General features: G+C 35.3%; 1 protein-coding gene across 8 annotated transcripts in view; it reads left to right on the forward strand.

Moving 5' to 3' along the window:
- Nucleotides 1–17,077, forward strand: part of ATL2 (atlastin GTPase 2) — a 55,188-nt gene extending 38,111 nt beyond the window's left edge. For 3 of the 8 annotated variants that reach the window (XM_026018910.2, XM_026018913.2, XM_072767268.1), the window contains 12 exons: nucleotides 113–247; nucleotides 514–618; nucleotides 4,302–4,352; nucleotides 4,656–4,712; nucleotides 6,123–6,215; nucleotides 8,254–8,392; nucleotides 9,175–9,302; nucleotides 10,456–10,512; nucleotides 11,997–12,068; nucleotides 12,694–13,125; nucleotides 14,636–14,650; nucleotides 14,748–17,077. In XM_026018910.2, coding sequence (XP_025874695.1) covers nucleotides 113–247; nucleotides 514–618; nucleotides 4,302–4,352; nucleotides 4,656–4,712; nucleotides 6,123–6,215; nucleotides 8,254–8,392; nucleotides 9,175–9,302; nucleotides 10,456–10,512; nucleotides 11,997–12,068; nucleotides 12,694–13,125; nucleotides 14,636–14,650; nucleotides 14,748–14,855 — 1,392 coding nt within the window. In that variant the 3' untranslated portion in view covers nucleotides 14,856–17,077. Of the gene's footprint in view, nucleotides 1–112; nucleotides 248–513; nucleotides 619–4,301; nucleotides 4,353–4,655; nucleotides 4,713–6,122; nucleotides 6,216–8,253; nucleotides 8,393–9,174; nucleotides 9,303–10,455; nucleotides 10,513–11,996; nucleotides 12,069–12,693; nucleotides 13,130–14,635; nucleotides 14,651–14,747 lie in introns of all 8 variants that reach the window. The other 5 variants (XM_026018911.2, XM_072767271.1, XM_072767269.1 and 2 more) reach the window with 2 other exon arrangements.
- Nucleotides 17,078–22,772: the final 5,695 nt, after the last annotated feature.

The raw sequence follows: 22,772 nt of genomic DNA on the forward strand, positions 1-22,772 counted from the left end.
TGGGCTTACCTGCCTCATTTGTAAAATAAAGAATGGGTGATTTCTTACACTTCTCATTAATTAGTTCTTAATTTTTTGTGTTTTATTTTATATTTATGCTTGACTTTAACAGGATTCCCAAAGTTGGATTGGTGGAAACAATGAACCATTGACTGGCTTTACGTGGCGAGGTGGTTGTGAAAGAGAAACAACAGGCATACAAGTCTGGAATGAAGTATTTGTGATCGACAGACCTAATGGAACAAAAGTAAATGTTTATACTTTCTGTTTTTTTTCCTCCCATATTCTTTTTTTGATTTCTTTCCTGGTATTAAAGATCAAAACACAGAACTGTTAACGCGATGTTAACTTTAACATAACATATATATGGATTATCATGTCAAAACGTGTGAGATACTTAGAGTACTTTCCTTGACTTTATTACTGATTTTGACATTTATCATTTTAAATTTGGTTTTAATAGTCACTGTTGGTGAATATTTTACTTAGTATTTTAAACTTTTAAATTCCTAGGTGGCTGTGCTGCTAATGGATACCCAGGGTGCCTTTGATAGCCAGTCAACTATCAAAGACTGTGCAACGGTGTTCGCTCTGAGCACCATGACTAGCTCTGTCCAGGTGAGACACGAAATGGTGTGGTATAATCAGTTCAGATAATCCTAATACCTTTGCTCTTTCTTCAAATGCTTTTTGAAAACAAAACAGATGAACATAGGGCAAGTGGATGGGAGAGAGGGAAGCAAACCTGAACTGGTAAAGGACTCCACTATAGAGAACAACTGAGGGTTGCTGGAGAGGAGGTGGGTGGGGGATGGGCTAAATGGGTGATTGGGATTAAGGAGGGCACTTGTTTTGTTGAGTACTGGGTGTTATATGTAAGTGATGAATCACTAAATTCTCCTGAAATCAATATTACCTTATATGTTAACTAACTAGAATTTAAATAAAAATTTGAAAAAGAAAAAAAATGATCCACATTGAAAAACAAATGTCTTTTGATTGAAGAAAGAAGGATTAAAATTAGAGTTATTTACATTTCCATGCTTTTCTGGTTCACAGTGTGGAATTTCATACTGAGTGGAAAGCTAGGAAGTGGTTAGCTAGGAAGTAATAAACCAATAACCAATCCTTTGGTTTTTCATCATAGCATCTATACTTTTTTTTAAAGATTTATTTATTTGAGAGAAAGAAGACAAGTGAGAAAGTGAGAGTGTGTGCGCAAACTTGTGCGAGCGAAGAGAGACAGAGGTAGAAACAGCAGACTGTGCTGAGCACAGAGCCCTACATGGGGCTTGATCTCAACAACCCTGAGATCATGACCAGAGCCAAAACCAAGAGTTGGAGGCTTAATCCACTGAGCTACTCAGGCACCCCTATGCTTGCTTGATTTTTCTTTCTTTTCTTTTCTTTTTCTTTTTTCTTTTCTTTTCTTTCTTCTTTCTTTTCTTTTCTTTTCTTTTTTCTTTTCTTTTCTTTTCTTCTTTCTTTCTTTCTTTTCTTTTTTCTTTCTTTCTTTTTCTTTCTTTCTTTCCTTCTTTCTTCTTTCTTTCTTTCCTTTCTTTTTAAAGGAAAAGATACCACATGTTATCTTTTTTTTTTTTTTAAGATTTTATTTATTTATTCACGACAGACACAGAGAAAGAGAGAGGCAGAGACACAGGCAGAGGTAGAAGCAGGCTCCATGCAGGGAGCCTGATGTGGGACTTGATCCTGGGTCTCCAGGATCACACCCCGGGCTGAAGGCGGCGCTAAACCGCTGGGCCACCGGGGCTGCCCCGCATGTTATCTTTAATTGAATTCAGTCATATGGTTCCCAGCTATATTATAGAGTATGTCTTTTATGTTTTGGCTAAACCAATAAAGAAAATATCCCAAGTAATTAAACTTAGTTTTCTACTTGATATGTATGACAACTAGTACTTGATTATTTGGTGGTAGTAGAGGCAGAAGAATTAATTCATATTAAACTTATAAAATGTTATGTGATGTTCCTATAATACACTAAGGACTTATAGGAACCATTTGATTTAGTAAATAAAATCCCTTCTGTTTTTCACTTACTCTGTACTTGAATTGTGTTTGGTATTATATCAAGTTCTGGTCTCTTCAAGCTAGTCCATCTCTTTTCTGTATAATTTAGGCTGATGGACTGATTTAAACTACCACATGTCATTTTGTATCTCTTTACTTTTTTTCCCCTGAGATCATCTGTGGTTGATGCTCCTCTGGCTGAAGAGTGAATTATTGAGTATGGTGGTTAGCCCTAGCTGGTGGTGATGTACGCAGAAGTATATATGCAAACAGTAGAACTATATGCTCCTCAGATGATGTTTCTTATTGATGGTAGATCATAGGTGGTACTGTCACAGCATCTTGGAATTTTGCTAATGGTTTCTGGTAATATCTGGAACATATGTCCAGTCTCTTATAAGTTCCCATTTCCTTCCTTCCTCATTTTGAAATATCTAGCTGTCAGAATGAAAAGAAATTTTGGATATTATTATGAGATAAAAAAGGAGTGCTTTTCAGAGTGGCTTCTGTTTTTTATAGGGCTGGTGAGCTCTGGTACTGCCAATTAAATAATGCTTCTGGGAACCCTTGCAATATCTTTTCTCCATTTTGTTCTACCTTTTTTTTCTCTGATCTTGCAGGGTGGCACAACTGCCATTCCCTTGAGGCAAGCAGAAAGCCAGTCTTTGTGCACTTCAGATTAGCTGGCTCTGTAGCTTGCCTTAAGTTATAATGAAGGAATTCTCTGTCCGGAAATTTGTACCTTGGTGTTCTTTTGTTAATTTATTTAACTTCACGATAGTAGGTGGCCTGGTTTTAGACAATCACTTAAAGCCATTTCACCACTTTCTTATCTGTAAAATAAGGATTTTACCCATCTTGCATTGTTGTGTGGAGGCAGAAATAAGATCTAAATGAGATAATATAGAAGAAGATACTTTGCAAACTATGAACAATGAAGGTAAAAATTATTTTCATTATTTTTTTCATCTTTGAGGTTACATTTTTCTTTCATAAATTATCTGGTTGGTAGATCAATGACAAATCCACTTGTCATTTATTCTTTCAACAAGTGATTGTTAAGCATCTATTAAGTAAAATACAATATACTAAGTACTAATGATCTAAGATAAACAAGTCTCTCTTTGTGATTTGCAACCTGGCCCAGACAATGAAAATATCTTGACCTGTTTTCTAAAAGCTAAGATCCTTATGGGTAGGAATAGGTTGGTCATGCTTTCAGATTTTATATTTAGCTCTAGTATAATCACCTCAGTCATTAATTACTTTTTAAGTTCCATGTTTGGAGTTAGTCTGTTGAAAATGTCATTTTAGGTTTGCTGGCCTGTTTTGGCTGTTTATATTTTTGACCTCCAAGTGATTCAGCTAGATTATCACTTATTTGCCATTAGAACAAATTGTTCTATTTTTGGAGTAACCCTATTTTCTTAGACCTGAGTTATTTTTCTGCAGGGGTGACATCTGTGGATACTCACTTTTCTCCCTCGGCAGACTGTCACTTTTTAGCCTGACTTGGAAGGATTGGACCTCTTTTGCAATTCCAGTCTTTTCTCCAGTTTTCCTTCCTTGACAGCAGGCAAATCATCAGCTCTGGGCTCTATGCCCTGTAAAGCCTCATAAAAGATTCTGGAAAGGGCAAGAGTGCCACCTACTGTTATATTTTTCAGCTATCATAGGCTGGTAAAATGTTCATTTTAAGTTATTTAGACCAATGATTTACTTGAAGTAAAAAAAAGCCATGTAAAGTTGATGATAGTCAAGGCACACACTAAATAACTATAAACTATATCTGTCTATCCATCCATCTATCCAAACACATCTGTTTATCTATCCATCCACCCACCCAAACACACACTCTAAGATTATACTAGGGAGGAGTATATTTTTGCAGAATTATGTCCATTGACTTAGGAAAATAATTGTGGAAACAGTGTTCACTGTTAAAAAAATGATCAGTCACAACATTAAAGAAACTTTGGGAAGGAGAAAAAAACCCCCTTATTGCATAATATACCTTTAAAAAATATCTGCCACTTTCTAGACCCCTTATGTATGTTTTCATGATTTTTGCGTAATTTACCGTCACTACTTCCCCCTTAATGTTTTATCCTGTTAGGAAAAAAGAAAATTCTTTTCATGTGCCACTGGTTAAGCTAATGGCTAGGTGATTCTTTTGTGCTGATGTATAAAATACTCTTAATTTCAACAAGTAAAGTTGTAACAGCTAGGTATTAAAAAAATGGATAAAAACTACAATTTTGTTTTAACAGGTATATAATTTGTCTCAGAATATTCAAGAAGATGATCTTCAACACTTGCAAGTATGTATTTCTCAAAGAATGTGTGCCAAAGAATTGAAAATATAATTCTTACTTGTGACTTTCCATCTAGAAACCTATTACAGTGTAAGAAGATTCAGTATTATATGGTTTTAAACTGATACATAACTTCTTAACTAGAAGAAATTTTAATGTATAACTAGTCTGTTAGAAAATTAAATGCTTGACTTTCAGATGATTTTAAAGGCTCTGACATCTATATGGTCTTACGTAGAGCGGCTTTATAGATAAATGTCTTCTTTCAATCTATTTGGGGGCATTATTTTAAATAACTTGCTTTAATAGTTATTTACAGAGTACGGCAGACTTGCAATGGAAGAAATCTACCAGAAACCATTTCAGGTAAATAAGTATTTTATCATTTTTAAAAACTTACATATAAAAAGCTATCAAGCCACTTTATCTTTTAAGTCTGAAGATAAGAGGATATTATAACAAACTCATTTTTAGTAACAGATTCAGTGTAGTTGAAACTAATGTAATTACCACCTGTAGTCGGCTAACAAGAGTAGGAAATAGAACAAATGAATATAGTTAGATTGTTAATGCTATGCTTAGATTAAGAGGTTAATGTTTCTCTTAATTAGATGTAATTTAATTCCTAAACTTGAGACAGTCATGTAAGTTTCTTTATACATGGAAAACTATTACAAAATATTGTAGGTTTTTTTGTAGTTATTCTTAATTTTGGTTTCATATAGAAAATTTCACAATTTATTATATCTCTCCCTTCCACTCCCTCAATCCCCATATTTTTTACTCCTGTTAAATGCCAGGTACAGAATATTGAGTCAGAAATAAACCTGGGTGGAGTTATTTGAGAAGTATATGCTCTGTTTGCTTCTGTAGAGTCCTGTTGTGACAGAGATTTAAATTAATAAAAGCAAAGCTAATTTCAGGTGGTTTCTTTTTTGAAGTAAGTGTAATTTATAAGTTGACATTAGTACTGTTTAGTCAGATGTGTTATAATAGGTGAGAATGACTCCACCCTGTTTGCTCATCAGTATGTGAAGTACTTTCTGCGTGACAGCTGATGATCTTTAGTGTTGGTGGGTTTATATTGATTCTGCCTCAGTCTTATGTGACTCAGGTGATCACTTTTATGAAATATCGGGGCAGGCTATGGCTTTATTTTCTGTCTAGGGATGAAATATACTGTATTTGGCCCAAATCAGTTTTTCCTAATTGGGATAATTCTGTCACCCAGGGGACATTTGTCAATGTCTGGAGACATTTTTGGTTGTTACAGTTTTGGAGGGAGGTTAACGCTGCTGGCCTAGTGCATAGAGGCCAGAAATACTGTTCACCAACCAGCCACATGCAGAATTGTCTGGTTCAAATTATCAGTAAGGCTGCGATTGAGAAACCGAAGCATATATGAATAAAAAATTCAGTGAAAAGAATCAGTTGGTCTAGAATTAGATTAATTGCTGTTAGTTATACAACCTTGACTTAAAATTATGATCTGTATGCCCTAATAATGCCTTTTGTTGATTTTTTTAAGATCCTGTATTATTGCCTCTGGTGACTCTTCAAATACCATGAAGTTCTCAAAAGGAAGCAATTGCTTGGTATAGGGGCTAGGAGTGTTGTAGGCTTAGGTAGGACCTTGCTAGAACTATGAGCAGTATTAACCATTTGGTTACTATAACTTTTCATAGGGATTGTTTAGGGGAGTGGTTGTTAAATTGTTTAGTGATTTTTTTTTGTAAAATTTTGTAAGAAATGATTTCTACTTTTTTCTGTCTGTAGACACTAATGTTTTTGATTCGAGACTGGAGTTATCCTTATGAACATTCATATGGTTTGGAAGGTGGAAAACAATTCCTTGAAAAGAGATTGCAGGTAAGCCCCCATTTCCTAGTGAGGAGAGCATAATAAGCACGAAGCCAGATGAAGGAGTCTGCTGTCTGGACTGCTGCTCAGACTTCCTGTCTCTTAAGTGTTGCCACTATAAATTGCATATCCCAAATTAGCCTATATAGAATTGATGAAAAGTAGGTTGGTTGTACTCCTGTACAATATTCAAAGGATAAAATTTTGAAGGAGACTAACTTTTTTGATCTACTTGCATGTGTCTCTTTTTGGCATAGCTGAGCTTTCCAAACAATTGGAACGGACTAGGTATAGGTAATATGATAATACATACATTAAACACAGATGATGTGTTCTGTCCAAAGAATACTGTCTCTTAGAGTGACAGCATTTAGAGCTAGAAGAAGGATCTTAACCAAATCTAATTCAGCTTCCTTTTTTAAATATATAATGTAACTGAACCCAGAAAAGTGACTTGCCTTTGGTCTCTTAACTAATTGTTGATAACTGGAACTAGGACCCTAATGTCCAGACTCCTGATCCATGCAACATGCTACATTAAAGCATTCCTAGAAAATAACCTCACAACATGATCCTTTGTTCCTGAGGTGTACCCTCCTATCGAAGTACTTGGGGAAATTCTCAGGTCAGATGTATCCATCTACTCACATACACAAAAGTTACATGAAAATCTCTTAATTTGTAAGTGGTAGGGTCCTCACTTTTGGGTAATAAAGTTTTATTGCCTGTAGGATGATGTATTTAGTTTCTCAACCACATTAAAAAACTCGGGGCATAATAAAATTTTCTTATTAATAAGATGAAAACCAATTCCTCGTTCTTGGCTATTGGAAAGGCATTTCCAGACCCTATTGTCAGAGATAATTTCAATCATCAGAGTTTTCTCTGGTTTGTTTAGAAGAAATGAATACAAAGCATATCAGACATACTAACTAAAACTCAGAATTTTTTTTGAACTTCAAAGACCACGTTTTGTTTTTGTTTTTATCTTATTGAAATGATACAGGAAAGTGCTCAAGTCGTAAGTGCAGCTTGATAAATTTATACAAATTAATGTAGCCATGTTTGGTACTCACCAGAAGTACCCACCTTCATCTACTACCCCCCAGCCCTCTACTTGTATCCTGACCTCTGATGGGCTTTGTGTGTACTTTTTAGGAAAGGAATTATATACAACATGTATTCTTTTGTGTCTAGCTTCGTTTGCTAGTATTGTTTCTTAGATATTGTTACATGTAGTTTAGTTCATTCAGTCTCATTGTTATGCAGTATTCTATTGTATGATTAGACAACAATTTCTTCATTCTACTCTTGATGGAGATTTAGGTAGTTTCCAGGTTTTGTTGATTATAAATAGTGCATGGTTTTTTAAAATGGTGTTTGAGAAGAGTCATTGAGAGAGTATGTGAATTATACTGAGATAATTAGTTATTAAACAAAATCTAAATTTAAGATTTTCTTCTAGAAAACACATAGCAATCTCTCTTCCCAAAACACCGATAACTAGCATAAATCATAAATAGTCATTTGGGGTAAGTAGTGAAATCCCAACAAGTTTCAAAGATTTTTTAGACTGCATTGGAGCTTTTTCATTTTACCTGTTATTTTGCTCAGGGGTTGACCTTTTTATTTGTAGGCAAATTAGTACTTTGTTTTTCTCTTTGCTGTTACAAGTACTTTAAAGGCAAATTCTTAATTTATCTACTGGTTTGTAAACCACAGCCACTACTTGTTAGTCTGGTGTTAGATAGTATGATTAATTATTATTTGTATTTCTTCATCCATTCGCAGCAAACATGGGGGAAAACATCTTTTCTAGTTTTCAGATAAAGTGGGGTCTTACCACAGTGGTCAGAAATGGGTCTTAAGTAAAATTTTATGTTGTCAAAAAACACCCATCTGGAAGTAGCATTGGAGTTAAGTGTGCACACTTGTGAGTATGCGTGTGTATTTTCTTTAAAACAACTTCTTCTTCTTCTTCTTCTTCTTCTTCTTCTTCTTTTTTTTTTACTGTTTGCATCTTCACCCTGTTTCTTTCTCCCCTCAGGTAAAACAGAATCAACATGAAGAGCTACAGAATGTAAGGAAGCACATTCACAATTGTTTCTCAAATCTTGGTTGCTTCCTTTTGCCACATCCTGGTCTTAAAGTTGCAACTAATCCTAGTTTTGATGGGAGATTGAAAGGTGGGAATTCCCATTCTTGCTAAAATCAGAACTTTAATTTTTTAGAGGCTGAGAGTTTAAAAGAAAAATACATGGTTCCTTAATGTTTTGTTTTGTACTGGAAGATAGTTTATGAGGTGATTTTAATGCTGTGTGGTCTGTCTAGCTTTCCATTGGGTTTGTCACAGACACCTAGTGTATGGATTAGCATATTTTATAATGTGATCTGTTGCTTAGCACTAGTGTCCTAAAAATTCCAAAGGCTGAGAACATTTCAGTATTTCATCGGTTTGCAGTCTGTAAAATGTTTTACTAATATATTGTATTCATGTAATCAGATTTAAGACTCTGTTTTAGGGATGATGCAAATTTTTAGGTATGTTTTAGGATTAAATGTGATGGCTAAAGGCTGGAGGAATAATGAAAGTTTTACAATATAGCTGGAAATACAAAATCTAGTATTAAAATTTGGTATAATTTCAGGAATTGTTTGTCTTTTGAAAAAGACTTGGAATTTATTTTGGTAGATCGCAGTTTATTTATTATTTGAGCTGAAAAAATTATTGGAGGATGAGGGAAATGGAATAGCAGAATAAGAGGAGTATTTTTTCCTAGGAGATAGGTGTTTGGATGAATTTTTTTTTTTTTAATCTACTCAAGTAATAAATACTGTATGTCTATTGTCGTTTTCATGAAACAGGATTTTATGAACCTTTACCAGAGGGGACTGCTTTTAATCTTTCTTTCTTTTCTTTTCTTTCTTTTTTTGACTAACATGCTGGCTTTTATCTCATCTCCTCCAGATATTGATGAAGATTTTAAAAGAGAGCTTCGAAATCTAGTTCCATTGCTGCTTGCCCCTGAAAATTTGGTAGAAAAAGAGATAAGTGGATCTAAAGTCACTTGTAGAGATCTTGTAGAATACTTTAAGGTAAAACTACATTAAATGACTTTGTCTCAGTTAGAAATATAGCTGACTTAAAATTGATATGTATGTATACTTTAAAGCAAAAAAGTGAGGTTTATATATAGTTTCTTTTTCTGCTTTGAATCGGCTATATCAGTTTTTAAGGATAGTTAAAATTACAGCAGACAACTTGTATCTCTTAGACAGTGATTTTATTTGTTTATGGAATTATCCTACTTTTTCTCCAGCTCTGATATGAAGAGACCATTCACCATATAACTGTAATACCATTCTATCATTTGTGAGCGATGATAAATAATTGGGAATGTAATTCTGCATCTTGAGTTCTCATAAAAGCCTTCTCTCTGAGTTCTTGAAAACTTGATAAGAGCAACTGAAAGTACAAAACTGGTTTCTGAGTTTAAGTAAATTACTCATAGATTTTTTTTTTTTTCTCTCTCTCTCTGCTCTTTTCTAGTCCTCATAGCTTGCTTGCCAGAGCAAAACCATTGTCAGGGTTCTTTCTGTTCATAGTAGTTAGAGATGGAAGGGAAATTCCAGTTGAAAGTATATTTTGGGTCATTTATTGGACAGTTGATGTTCACTTTCATACTATTTTTGTTATGAATTAATTTAGAGGTAGTAAGGAGTTAAGATGAGCAATTCCTATATGAACTTACCAAAAACTTTCATTTTTCCTTCTTATCCTTAAAGCATAAATTAGGTAATTTTTTTCTTGAACTGGAATATAATTTAACTTGGTCAAAGTGAAATATTGAGTAAAAATATTTTCTAACATTTAAAACAATGGCAGGAGGGAAGAATTATGAATGTCTTTTCATAAAGTAGATGGCATTGTATAAATAATTTTTATATATGAGATAACTTATGCAAGTTGGAATTATATTTAGAAACATTCTCTAGGATATTATTTAGCAACTTTTTTTGCAACATGTATTTTTAATAATGTTGAGAATAGGGTTAACTTTGGAAATGAGAGTCTATGATTTTTAAGATTTCAATTTCCTTTTTTTTTAATTTGTTTTTTTATTTAGAATTTTTTCCTAGACTTCCCTTTTATAAGCATGAATTATTTTTATATTAAATGGTTTTTCTTCCTTCATGATGTAGAGCCAAGTTGTTTAACCTGCCAATATAATGTCTTTTGTATTTTTAGGCTTATATTAAAATTTATCAAGGAGAGGAACTTCCACATCCAAAGTCCATGCTTCAGGTAGTGTGTGTGTTGTACATATATTTATGAAGGAAAAAAGTCTTTGGTTTAGAAATAAGTGCTGGAGATGGAGTTGTGCTTCTTTCAAGCAAATAATTTCTTTTTCAGGAGATGGCTTAATATGGGCCTCTCTGAACCAAATTTCTTCTGTTCTCTGAGCTTTGACAATAAATGTTGGAAATAAAGTTTATTTATCCCTTTGATATTAATGATTTAGAGTTGCTTCTAGTGCATATAGTTTTTTTCTTTTTTTCCCTCTCCTTTTTTAAAAGCTGTTCTTTTAGGGGTGCTTGGGTGGCTTAGTCAGTTAAGTGTCTGCCTCCGGCTCAGATCGTGATCCCAGTATCCTGGGATGGAACCCTAAGCTAGCTCCATGCTTAGTGGGGAGTCTGCTGCTCCCTCTGCTTTTGTTCTCTCTCTCTGTCAAATAAGTAAATAAAATCTTTTTTATAAAAAGTGTTCTTGGGACGCCTGGGTGGCTCAGTGGTTGAGTGTCTGCCTTTGGCTCAGGGCATGATCCTGGAGTCCTGGGATTGAGTCCCACATTGGGCTCCCTGCATGAGGCTTGCTTCTCTCTCTGCCTGTGTTTCTGCCTCTCTCTGTCTCTGTCTCTGATTTTCTTGAGTAAATAAATAAAATCTTAAAAAAAAAAGTGTTCTTTTGGGACAATGTTATTTTAACCTAGTTCATTTTTTAAGAGAAGATGAGACAGCTTAATTTAAGAGATCAAGAATAATTGTTATTTTAATGTCAATCTGTTCTTGTAAGTTTTATATCACTGTGTTGATACTGTTAATTTTTCACTCAAATTTATGTTTAATTTTTTTCAGATGCATATCTAGGTGATATTTTTGGGCAATTTCTCAGTTTTATAGTAGATTAAACAGTATTTATTTCTACAGCTCCTGCAATAAGCAGTTTTGTCAATTTGAAAGTCTCTTGTATAATACTTATAGGAGAGAGAGCAAGCACTGGTTCTGTATATTTGGAAGCTTGACACATTTTAGGATCGTGTCTGATTCTTTGATTTCCTCAGCACATACGGATTTTTTTTACAATCCTTTTTTTCTTTTTTTTTTTAAGATTATTCGAGAGAGAGAGAGAACACAAGCAGAAGGGGCAGAGAGAAATCTCAAGCAGACTCTGCGCTGAGCACAGAGCCCAATTCAGGACTCAGTCTTATGACTCTTACTGAGCCAAAACCAAAAGTCGGATGCTAAGCCGACGAGCCACCCAGACACCTTAGCATACCCATTTTAATAAACCTAAGCAACACAAAATTAGGCAGTCCTGTTAGAAGCAATTATTATATATTTTATACTGGTCTTCCCTTCCATTGGAAAGGAAAACTGGAAGTCGATAATATTTTCTCTGGTTCATTTTCAGGCATGTTCATTGTATATAATTTATTGTGTTAATCAGAATTTATAGAGCCATTGAATATCTTTTGAATAAAATTGGCACATTTTGTTTTATTTTTTTAGGCAACAGCTGAAGCTAATAATCTTGCTGCAGTAGCAGGAGCAAGAGAGATCTATTGCAAAAGTATGGAGCAGGTTTGTAACCAACATTTAAATTTGACACTAGAGTAAGAGGATTTTTACATTTAAAATAATTGAACTAATTTGTGCTCCGCATGGATTATCACGTTATATCAGTCACTGATTCCCCTTTACCATCTCTACTGCAAAAAAACTGAGAATATAATTCACATGGTTGGAGTGCAGGATACAGGTGGCAAGTTATTATATAAATTGTACTAAAATAGTTTTGACACATGATTCAGAGTGCTCTTATTAGTATCTTATGATGTAATATCAGTTTAAGGCCAATAACAACTTCTGTGCTAATCTTGCTAACTCAAACATTAAAATACCTTTTTTTCTCTTTTTTACCCACTCTGTGCCAGCAGTCTTTTTGTATTCTAATGGTGTGTTGGTGGGTCAATGAAGTCAGCTATAGATTGCAGTATAATTTTTTCTGTCTTTACTGGGATTCTTTATTTTGCCCAAGTAAGTTAAACATATAAGAAGTAACTTATGTGTAGGTTATTATGAACAAGTTTAAAACTCAACCATGTAGGTGGCTTGACTTTGAGACTAAAAACTGTGAGCAGGGAACTTCTTCCCAAATATAAATTACTTCTAGCCTGTAATGTGTCCTGTAATTCTGTCTGTACAGGTATGTGGTGGGGACAAGCCTTACATTGCACCTTCAGATCTGGAGCGAAAACACCTGGATCTCAAGGAAGTGGCGATTAAACAGTTCCGTTCAGTAAAAAAAATGGGTGGAGATGAATTCTGCCATCGTTATCAGGACCAGCTTGAAGCTGAAATCGAAGAAACCTATGCAAATTTTATAAAGCACAATGATGGCAAAAATATCTTCTATGCTGCTCGTACCCCTGCCACACTGTTTGCAGTCATGTTTGCTATGTATATAATCTCAGGACTGACTGGCTTCATTGGCCTAAACTCTATAGCCGTCTTGTGTAACCTTATCATGGGGTTAGCACTGACATCTCTTTGTACTTGGGCATATGTAAAGTACTCTGGGGAGTTCAGAGAAATTGGAACAATGATTGATCAGATTGCTGAAACACTGTGGGAACAGGTTGGTATCTATCTTTTGGTTTTTCAGTGACTAATCTCATCCCTGTGACACTTCCCCACCCTTCTGCAGTATTTGCACACCTACTTTTCTTTTGTATGAGGAATGTCAAGAGGATGTTTTCTGTTTTGTTTGGTTGTATAATCTGAATATAAAAATGAACCGGAGAAATTTTTTCTTAAAGTCATAAATAATTATAGTGTGCTTTGATTAGCTTAAATCTGTTATATCCTTTGGATAGATTCTTAGTCATGGGCCTGATTATGCCACATGATGGGCAAGGCCAGAGTCTCTAAGGATTTTTTTCTTAGAGGAAAGAAAATAGAATCGGTATAAGGAAAAGAAATTTGGAAGTGCAGTGCTTTAAGAAAGCAAAAGAAGTCTCTTACTAATACTGGCAAGAAGCAATGCATGCTTATTTGAGGAAAAATAGTGGATGGCATTCAGGTCTTTGTTGCCATCCATGAAGATAGTGGTGATTTGCTGATGTACTACAAGGAACAATCTTGTAGAGATTTCTTTTACCAAAGGAATTTTGTTTGACTTCTGTACTATGGAAACACTACACTCTGAACAAAGCAAAGCACTACAAAGAGAACCAGCTTCTCTTAATCGTAATCTTTTACCTCAGCCAGAATTCAAATCATAATATTTTACCTCAAACCAGAATTCAGAGTCGGGCCTGACAAGAATCTACTAAGGAAAGCCATGTTGTATATTGGCCAACTGTGTGCTGGAATTGCCTGTGTTGAGAAAATTCCATTCAAGGATGTTATTAAAGTGATCATCGTGAAATACTTGAGCATCATGTCAAGGATCAGAAGGAAAGCTGCAGTTATTATTGATGGACAGTATAATAATGGCATTTTCAAATATCATTTCTGGGCCAATGAAGTAATTGGGCTTATTTCGAAGATCTAGGATATGCAGATTCATGTTGGTTTTGGCCTTAAGTTTAAAGACTGATGAAGTAAATAATTTTTTGAAGGTTGATTGGGTATTGATTTTTCTTGTAATAATGTCATTATCTTATAAAGTGACCCACTATATTAATTTGGATTTTGTATTTATTCTTCAGAGAAATGCTTGATTTATTTGGATCTGATTTGGAAGCTTGTGTTTGGATATTTGTTAAATTTAACCTTTTATCTAAAAAAATCTCACTCTTCATACTCCTTTGATATCTTCTAATAGAGGATGGATTAAAAGCTATCAACAATCTCACTTTAAAAAAAATTACCTACTTTAAAATTTTGGACCATTACTAATTTTCTGCAGCATGAATTTTAATCATTGTACAGTGTTTTCTTTTGAAAGCCAGTCATTCTCCTATATAGCATTGATTCTAGGACTTTAGAGGTGCCATTATTACAAAATAATTAAATGGAAGAATCTAAAGTGTGTAAAATTATTTTCAGTGTAGTGAAGGTAAGTTGATCACTAGTCAGAGATCTGTGCTGTGTCAACAAACCTTGCCTAAATTTTCTTGCATTTCTCTTTTCTTTTGCTTCAGAGGAGTCCCAGGAAGGTGAGAAACCCACAAAGTCTCCGATTCTTGTAGTCTTAAACTCTTTAACTTCAAGGCACTCTGAGTCATTGTCCTAACGAATCACTCCATGTTTTAGGTGTTTTCCAAACTGTTTGAAGTTACTAGACGTCGAATGGTCCATCGTGCTCTTTCATCAGCACAGCGACAGAGACTGTCATCCAACAATAACAAGAAGAAAAATTAGACAGTATTTTTAACTTTTTTCTCTATCTGAAGTGTTCCCACTAATACATGTAGGACAATAAGCAGGACCGTCTGGGCCGGTCTGCATAAATGCTGTATACTTACCAGATTTGATGCTGCATATAGGGTATGGAATTGCACATCCGTCTCCTAGGAATTGTAAATGGTTTGAATAGGAGGAAACTAGTTTTTGTTGCATTATCAGATGTCTAACTGCATTATTTGTAGCATCATAGCTTTTTTTTTGGGAGAAGCATCTTTTTATTTCCCACATTTCTGGTTATTTTCTTCATTGCTTTGAATTGAATTTTTATATCTATTTTTATATGTAACTCTTTTTTTACCTCATGTTTTTATTTGTTTTGCACATTTCTCATACCACAGGTATTGAAGCCCCTGGGTGATAATTTGATGGAGGAAAACATAAGGCAGTCTGTAACAAACTCTATCAAAGCAGGCCTGACTGACCAGGTGTCTCATCATGCCAGATTAAAGACAGACTGACAATTCATCTCCTCATGGACTCCACTCTCCCTTTTTTCATGCTTGCTGTACAATGAGAACTCAAATAAAAATAAACCAAAGTTTACAATCAACTGTAGAAGTAGTTTAGTATAACTGGCTTCACAGATGGCTGCCACAGAGTGTGAAAATTGTTTGTTGGTTTTAAGCATTCTGTTCTTGGCTCCTAAGACATGGAGATTGGCTGAGGAGCATTAGTTTATCATGCACATTTGTGCCATGTTTCTTTTATTTTCTTTTCCTTTTAATCTAATGTTAGTGAAATTTGTCTTATGTAAAAGGATATTTCAGGGAAATATTTTAAAAAATCTATTTAGAGTCTCTTTAACACCAGTGTCCCATTGAAATTTTAATTTTTAGTGACGTTATGAATCACTGTATCAAGAATCAGAATGACAATGAAGCCTTTATTGAGCCACTACATTAAAAGTATATATTGCTTTACTGCCTTCAATACCAGTATTACATAAGTGCATGTATCAGAAAATTCACAGAAATTACATGACAACTCTTGTAGCTAAGAAAGTGATTCTGAGGTGTACATTTGTCTTGCCTTTTTAAATTTATAAACCTGCCCTAAAAGGAGATGCATATCTGGGAAACTGAACTGTCTTTATGCAGTTTAGCCTTCATGTACATAAAATATGCCATTAATTTTATTGGGGGAGAAATTCCATCCAAAAATGTTGCCTACAGCTATGAGTTAAGAGTGTCTGTACAGTGTGTAGCTTTTATTTTCTAAAATCACAGATAGGGCATGTATATGAATTATAAATATATAAATACGATTTTGTATTAAAAGTTTTGTAGTTTATGGCAAAATCTGGTTCTGTGGTAGGCTAAGTACAGTCCCTGTGAAGGAATGTTTGTGGCTCATGTCAGTGTGTGAATGCATAGACAATTTGAAGTTTTTGATATATTTGTGATATTTATCTTCTTGAGCACTGCAATCTCACCCCCCCCCCCCACAAGGGAATTCAATGGGAATGTTTATTGTGACTTTGTCCTCTGTTGCATTTTAAAGTTATTTCCTGTAATTTATTTTCAGTACATAATTAAAAATTTGTTGTATATATAAAATGAAACTTGTGATTCTTTTTTAAGGAATCCTTCAAGTATGTATTCCATTACATAAACCATGTTTGTTTAAACTGAAAAGAGCATGAGCAGGAAACACCCAAGTGAGAGCTCTAAGGTATTGTACCCAAAGCTGAGCTTGTAAAAATTATTTTTCTTTGTCTGTCTCTGTTAGGGAAAACTTGTTGTGATTAGCCTAGGTGTAGCTGGGGATTTGTTAATTTCTTTTCTCCCTCTTTCTCTCCTTTTTTTTTTTTTTTTTTGATGGTATATGTAAGGCTAATATTTAATATTTTTGCAATATTTTTGTAGCCTTCTTTATAAACACTTATTATTAAAGCACCTAGTTTGGTTTTTAAGTAAAGAAAATTCATGTTGAGTTGCATGCCTGAAAGCTCTAAATTTACTTCGGTTGATATATCTCCTCCCCTCCTTCTTTCAAATCCTGTTTTTATATGGATTGTATTTGTTTCCATCTGTATTAAATTGCTACCGACTCATCTGTTCTTAAAACATAAAGAATCTACTTGAAAAGTCTTTTTATTTCTTCTAACACCCTGTTTTATGAATGCTGTGGACTGTTTTTATGAATGAAAAAATAAAAAGTTTGTTGTATAATAGCAATTCTTCTGAAATTAAAGACAGAGCTTACCTTTTTTTTTTTTTTAAAACAACAACAACAACAACAACAAAACATGAGTTGTGAAATCTAGACCATGGATTTGTTAATATTTCTTATTGGAGAATGTGTTTTCCACGAAGAAGAGAAAATTCTATAAAAAATTCCAAGAAAAAACACTTTGGTTTCAGCTGGAAGACTGAAAATAATTGTTAAGTAAGAAGCAATAAAAGGGATTAAAGACATATTCAAAACTGTTGACTGTACTAACTTTGGTGTTAGTATATTTTCTGTGGTACAATTTTGTAGTAGCCCATATAATATGAAAGTTTTTTTTTTAAAGGAATGCTTAATGACAAATGATTTATTTTCCTAATTAAGACACAAATAATTTACTTTTATGGGAGGGATAATCATTCACAACCCTGCTACTGAGTGTCATATGTATGTATATATATATATACACATATATATATATAAAATTTTTTGTTTTGAAAGAGAGTGAGCAAGTGTATGAGCAGGGATAAAGAGAGAGGGGAAGGGAGGTGTGAGGGTTGAGGAAGTGAGAATCCCAAGCAGGCTTTTCATGCCCAGTGAGACCAATGTGAAGCTTCATCTCATGACCCCAAGATTATGACCTGAACTGAAATTAAGAGTTGGATGTTTAACGGACGGAACCACCCAGGCACCCCTGACATACACATTTCTCATGAAGATAGCTAGTCCTCCTCATTTTACTGAACTTCCTCTGTAGAATTGAATAGCAATATTTCACTTGTGAGGGTTATATTTTCAGAAAACTCTGACCTGGACTTGGGCTTTAGTTATTTCCAGAATTGGATGGGACTAGGGGCTTTATCCTTGTTGAAGGCGTGGGTACTGTTGGTGTTAGTTATGTTGTTTCATTATTATGGGATTAAAGGAAGTTTGGTCTTAACTTGGTTAAGAACCTGTTAAAATTTCAGTAAACGCTGTGGTGGTGCTATTAGTGGTGCACTAGATAAATATTCAAAGTGGCCTTTCACAGAGTCTTCATAAGTGCATGCTTAGCCTTTTAACCAGGGAATCAGCTTTTTGATAAGCTGCTTATCTGCTAAGGGGGGTTACTTGGGTAGGTTCTCCAACTGTTAGACTTTATTCATGGTCGAATTCCTAAACTTTGATCAGAATCAATCTGTGCGCCTATTTTCCCATTCCTGTCATAGTTGTGGGATGATGAGAAAAATCAGCCTTGAGAGCAGTTGACTGTGCTGCTGGCAGCCCCCTTCTCATGGCCAGCATTTACTAATCTCACAAAGTTTGCTAACCAAGTGACTGTCTGTCTTGGATTCAGTTTGAAGCCTCTGTATTGGAACTTTGGGAATCTGCCAGTAGGCCTCCTGGGCAAACAAAGTAGAATTGGGGCTTTTCAAAGGAGGACAGAATTGCTGCTTTCTCTACTGAAGTCTTAGATCCTAGGGATTTTTCCTCCAGATTTGGGCTTTGCTGGAGTTAAGGTTAAGGAATTAACCACTCTTGACATCCTTCAGTGCAATACAACTTTTGTTATGTTCTTTTAGATTTGTGACTTTCTGGGCTCTTTGGAGCCAAAGTTAGCAGTTGACCACCAGTTCAAAATTGCCTAAAGATATGTACAAAAAGGTTGAGAAGAGGGGATCACAGCTTTTGTATAGCCCAGCGAAGCACATCCACTTCATACAATGGTCCTGTGAGGTTGGTAGGAAAGCACGTTATCAAAAAAAGTATCTGGGGAACTCAGGCTCGCAAACCAGGATGTTACTACACACCTTCAGGGGTTTCAGACACAGAAAATCAAGTTCCTCATGATGAAAGCTGTCTTGGTGGCATTCTGTAAAGCACCAAAAGGTGGAGGAAACACAATTTTATTAATACTGAAACAAGGTGAAAATCACCCACAATATTCCTTTATATGAAGCAAGAAGTGAAATTTTCCTGTTCTTTGTGTACCTCAGAGGTAACCATATCTGGTATGCTGTTGAAATAACTCCTGTGCTTATTGATATGTCTGTTTATGCATAAGACATACTCTTGATTTTTATTTTGCACAAAAACAGAATTACCCTGTACGTGATTTTTTTTCAAATAACAGACATTTATCTAGGCCAAGAAGATCCTTTATGCTCATGTAGATTGCTTTGATTCTTCTGAGGGCAGATGGGGTTTTGAGGAGAGACCATTAGACCTTGGATTGCTAATAGTTGTCTTATTTTTTGAGTTTCCCCCACCACAGGATTGGTGAGAGAGTCAAGTAATAAAATGTGAAAGGTGTTTGGGAAGCAGGGATAGAAATTTTGCACTCTCAATTTTTCTTGTTTTAATGCTCCATGTAGTCTGATAACTTCCTGAAGCTTGTCAGGAACTTTTTTGGGTGGGGTGGGGATCATTTGTGCATTAGTTTAGACTTCCCCAGTCACAAAATACGAAGATTACTTAAAAACTTGGAGGCATACTTAAATTTCAATACCAGGAAAAGGAGATGGACCTTGGAGTTAAAACCGAGGTTTGGTCCCAGCGCCACCTTATCATGCTTTGTGAACTTGTGTAAATCCTACATGACAGCTTGGCCTCTGCTGTTTCATCTGGAAAATGGAGAGAATACCTCTCTCAGGGTTGTTACGAGGACGGGATGAGAACATGGATCGAAATCCTGGTAGACATTCTTTTGAATCCTTTTTTATGGAGATAATGTTTGTGAAAAATGCAACTATCTTCCAAATCATATTTTGATTTTATACCCTTTGCTTCCTGAAGAGAAAAAACATGACCATCTTGGAGGGTAATGGTCATTGCTATTTTGTCTGAAAAAATGTGGTATCAGTAAGTTTCTCATCTAGATTTAGCTCCTTGGAAAGACGAAATCTATATGCATTTTGTAATCATTCACATTATCCAATATTCTTGTACATGGTGAATATGCAGAATAACATGGGCTGGACTGGTAACTTCATCCCTTCCATCCTCCTCTCATACTTAACACATGTACCATGTCCTCTAGATGAGCCGGCTTGTCATTTGGCAATCAATGTGTTTTCTCAAACCCTCTGCCTCAAAATGCTAGGAAACATTTTTTTAAAAAAGATTATTTATTCATGAGAGACACACAGGCAGGGTCCCCACAAGGAGCCCGATAAGGGAACTTGATCCTGGATCCCGGGATCACGCCCTGAGCCAAAGGCAGACGCTCAACTGTTGAGCCACCCAGGTGTTCCAAGGAAACAGGATTATTAACTAAAAATGTCTGGCAAAATAGTTGTGAGGTGAGAGCAGTCTACCCTTACAGACCTGGATTATCTTTAGGACTTTAGTATACTGATTTGATCTGATGCAGCTTCAGTATCTGCTCTTAAGGTCTTCCAGAATTGGGTTTATAAGCCTGTGTAAGGAGTTAAAGAGTTGTTCTTATATTCCTTATGTGTCTCTAAGAATGCTGATGTTGCTAGAACGCACTACTGGGAGGATGGAAGCCTTTACAAGAGACAAAAAAAAAAAAAAAAAAAAACCCACCCCAAATGAATACACTTCACATCTAAACTAAATACTGCCAGTGCTGGAGCAATAACTTTGAGGTGCCTATTTTTTACCTTCATTTTGATAGAGGAGACATCCGAGTTTCGGAGAGGTTGCCCATGTTTACCAAGGGAGTGTGCTCTGGGCTTGGGAGCCAGATCTACTGGTTTTAGAGGCCAGATAGCCATGGACTGCCCACCCTATCACACAACCATGAAGCATAAATCGTCCTTCACAGGCAGAGGAAATGGGAAAGAGCTCAGCAAGGGGGAAATGCAGCTGGCTCCAGGAGAGTGAGATGGCTGTAGGGCAGAAGTGGATGTGGCTGTGGGACAGAGCTGTAAAGACAGACTCGTCAGATTGCGGAGTTCTTACAGGCTCTGTGGCGGAACTTGGCAGTTAGATGTTGAGGATACCCGAATGATTCTTAGAAAAATGGAAGAGATCAGTTGAGTGGCAGTTTTAGTAGTCTTAGGATAGTTTTTCAAAGTTTGATTTTATTTATTTTTAATCCGAATCACCTGGAGTGTTTGTTTCAGATGCACACTCCTGCCCTCCCTCACACCGTATATAATGGATTTAAATTTGATTTCTAATAGGCTTCCCAGATAATTCTGATGCCCACTGAAACTTAAGATCCAGTATTAGAGTAGATTTCCTAATGGGTAGTAGGATTATTCTCCTGCTGTTTTCATACTGACTAGGAAAGCTTTCTGCACAGGGCTGAAATTATGTTCTTGTATTTGGTTGTTTACCTGAGAAGGGTGGTTGAGCCTTGGGGAAGGACATAGTGACAGGTGAAAAGTGTACTCTTTGATATGAAGGTGGATATTGTCTCTGCCAAATTACCCATTCTTTACCTTAACCATTCTTTCAAAACTGCTGTTCTGATTCACAACCTTTGGACCAGTTCTCCCTTTTAATATTTTTCTTGAGGAACAAACTAGTTTTAGGTACTGCAGTCATTAGGGAAATGTTTAAGAAGGAGGAGACTTTTCATAGTGTTTGTTTTTTCATCCACCTTTGAATGCAAAGAAAGAACTTTAGGGCTAAATCATAATATCTAGAAATCAGATTATATCTGTCAAAGTATAATCTTCAAAAAATCAAACATGACTCCTATAAATATATAATGAATATTTGTCAAATTTATTTGCCTCCTTAATGAAGAAATCATTAAGGCTGCAAAGCTGTTTCAAAGCAGAATTGGAGGAACAGGAGTCACACAGTCCACCCAGAGAGGGTTTTGAAATGAGTATGCCGAGTCATCTGCCCTCCTCAGAGTAAATAGCAAAGATCAGTGTGTCTCAGACTTCTGGTCTCAGCACCCCTTTACGGGTCTAAAAACTGAGGACCCCAAATGATCTGTCAATAATTACTTTAGAAATTAAAAGTTTAAACATATTAATTTAAAAATCAAACCCATAATGTATTAGTATTTTTATAAAAATAGCTTCAGATATACATACATATATATGTATACATGTATATATATATACACACACACACATATATATCTTGAGAAAAAAGTCATTATTTTACATGTTTGCAAATAGAACACTTAACTGGCTTCGAAGACAGCTGGATTCTCATATCTGCTTCCACATTCATATGTTGCAATATGTTGTTTTGGTTGAAGTATATGAAGAAAATCTGGTCTTGCAGTTATGTAGTTGGAAAAGGAGGACCTTCCAGAATCCCAAAAGTGTCTATTGGGGACTCATAGGGATCCTTGGATTACATTTTGAGAACCACTGCCCTACAGTAAAAAATCCCCTTGGCAGGCCTGTTAACACCCCTGTATGAATTTGAAAGGACAGGGTGTACCATCATTTGCTGTATTTCCATATTTGAGGTAATTCTTCTTAATACTTAGAAGCCCATGGCATGTGCCTGTCACCAGAAACAAATTGCACTGACTAAATTCTCCTTGGGAACAGTAGGAATTGGAACTGATACTTTAGGCCCATTTCTTTAAAATAAGCCATCTGCCCCGCCCCAAACAAAAACCTTTTTTTCCGTCAATATAAAATGTGTGCAAGAAATTTTCAAAATGTGCAAAACAATCACCCTTAATACTTGTCAAAATTCAAAGGGATAAACACTGATTTCCCCTTTTTAAAGGTCTTCCAATCTGTTACTGTGTTAGTGTGTAAAAGCAAGTCTTTTTTG

Source organism: Vulpes vulpes, chromosome 8 (genome assembly GCF_048418805.1).
Source record: "Vulpes vulpes isolate BD-2025 chromosome 8, VulVul3, whole genome shotgun sequence".
NCBI classification, from domain to species: Eukaryota; Metazoa; Chordata; class Mammalia; order Carnivora; family Canidae; genus Vulpes; species Vulpes vulpes.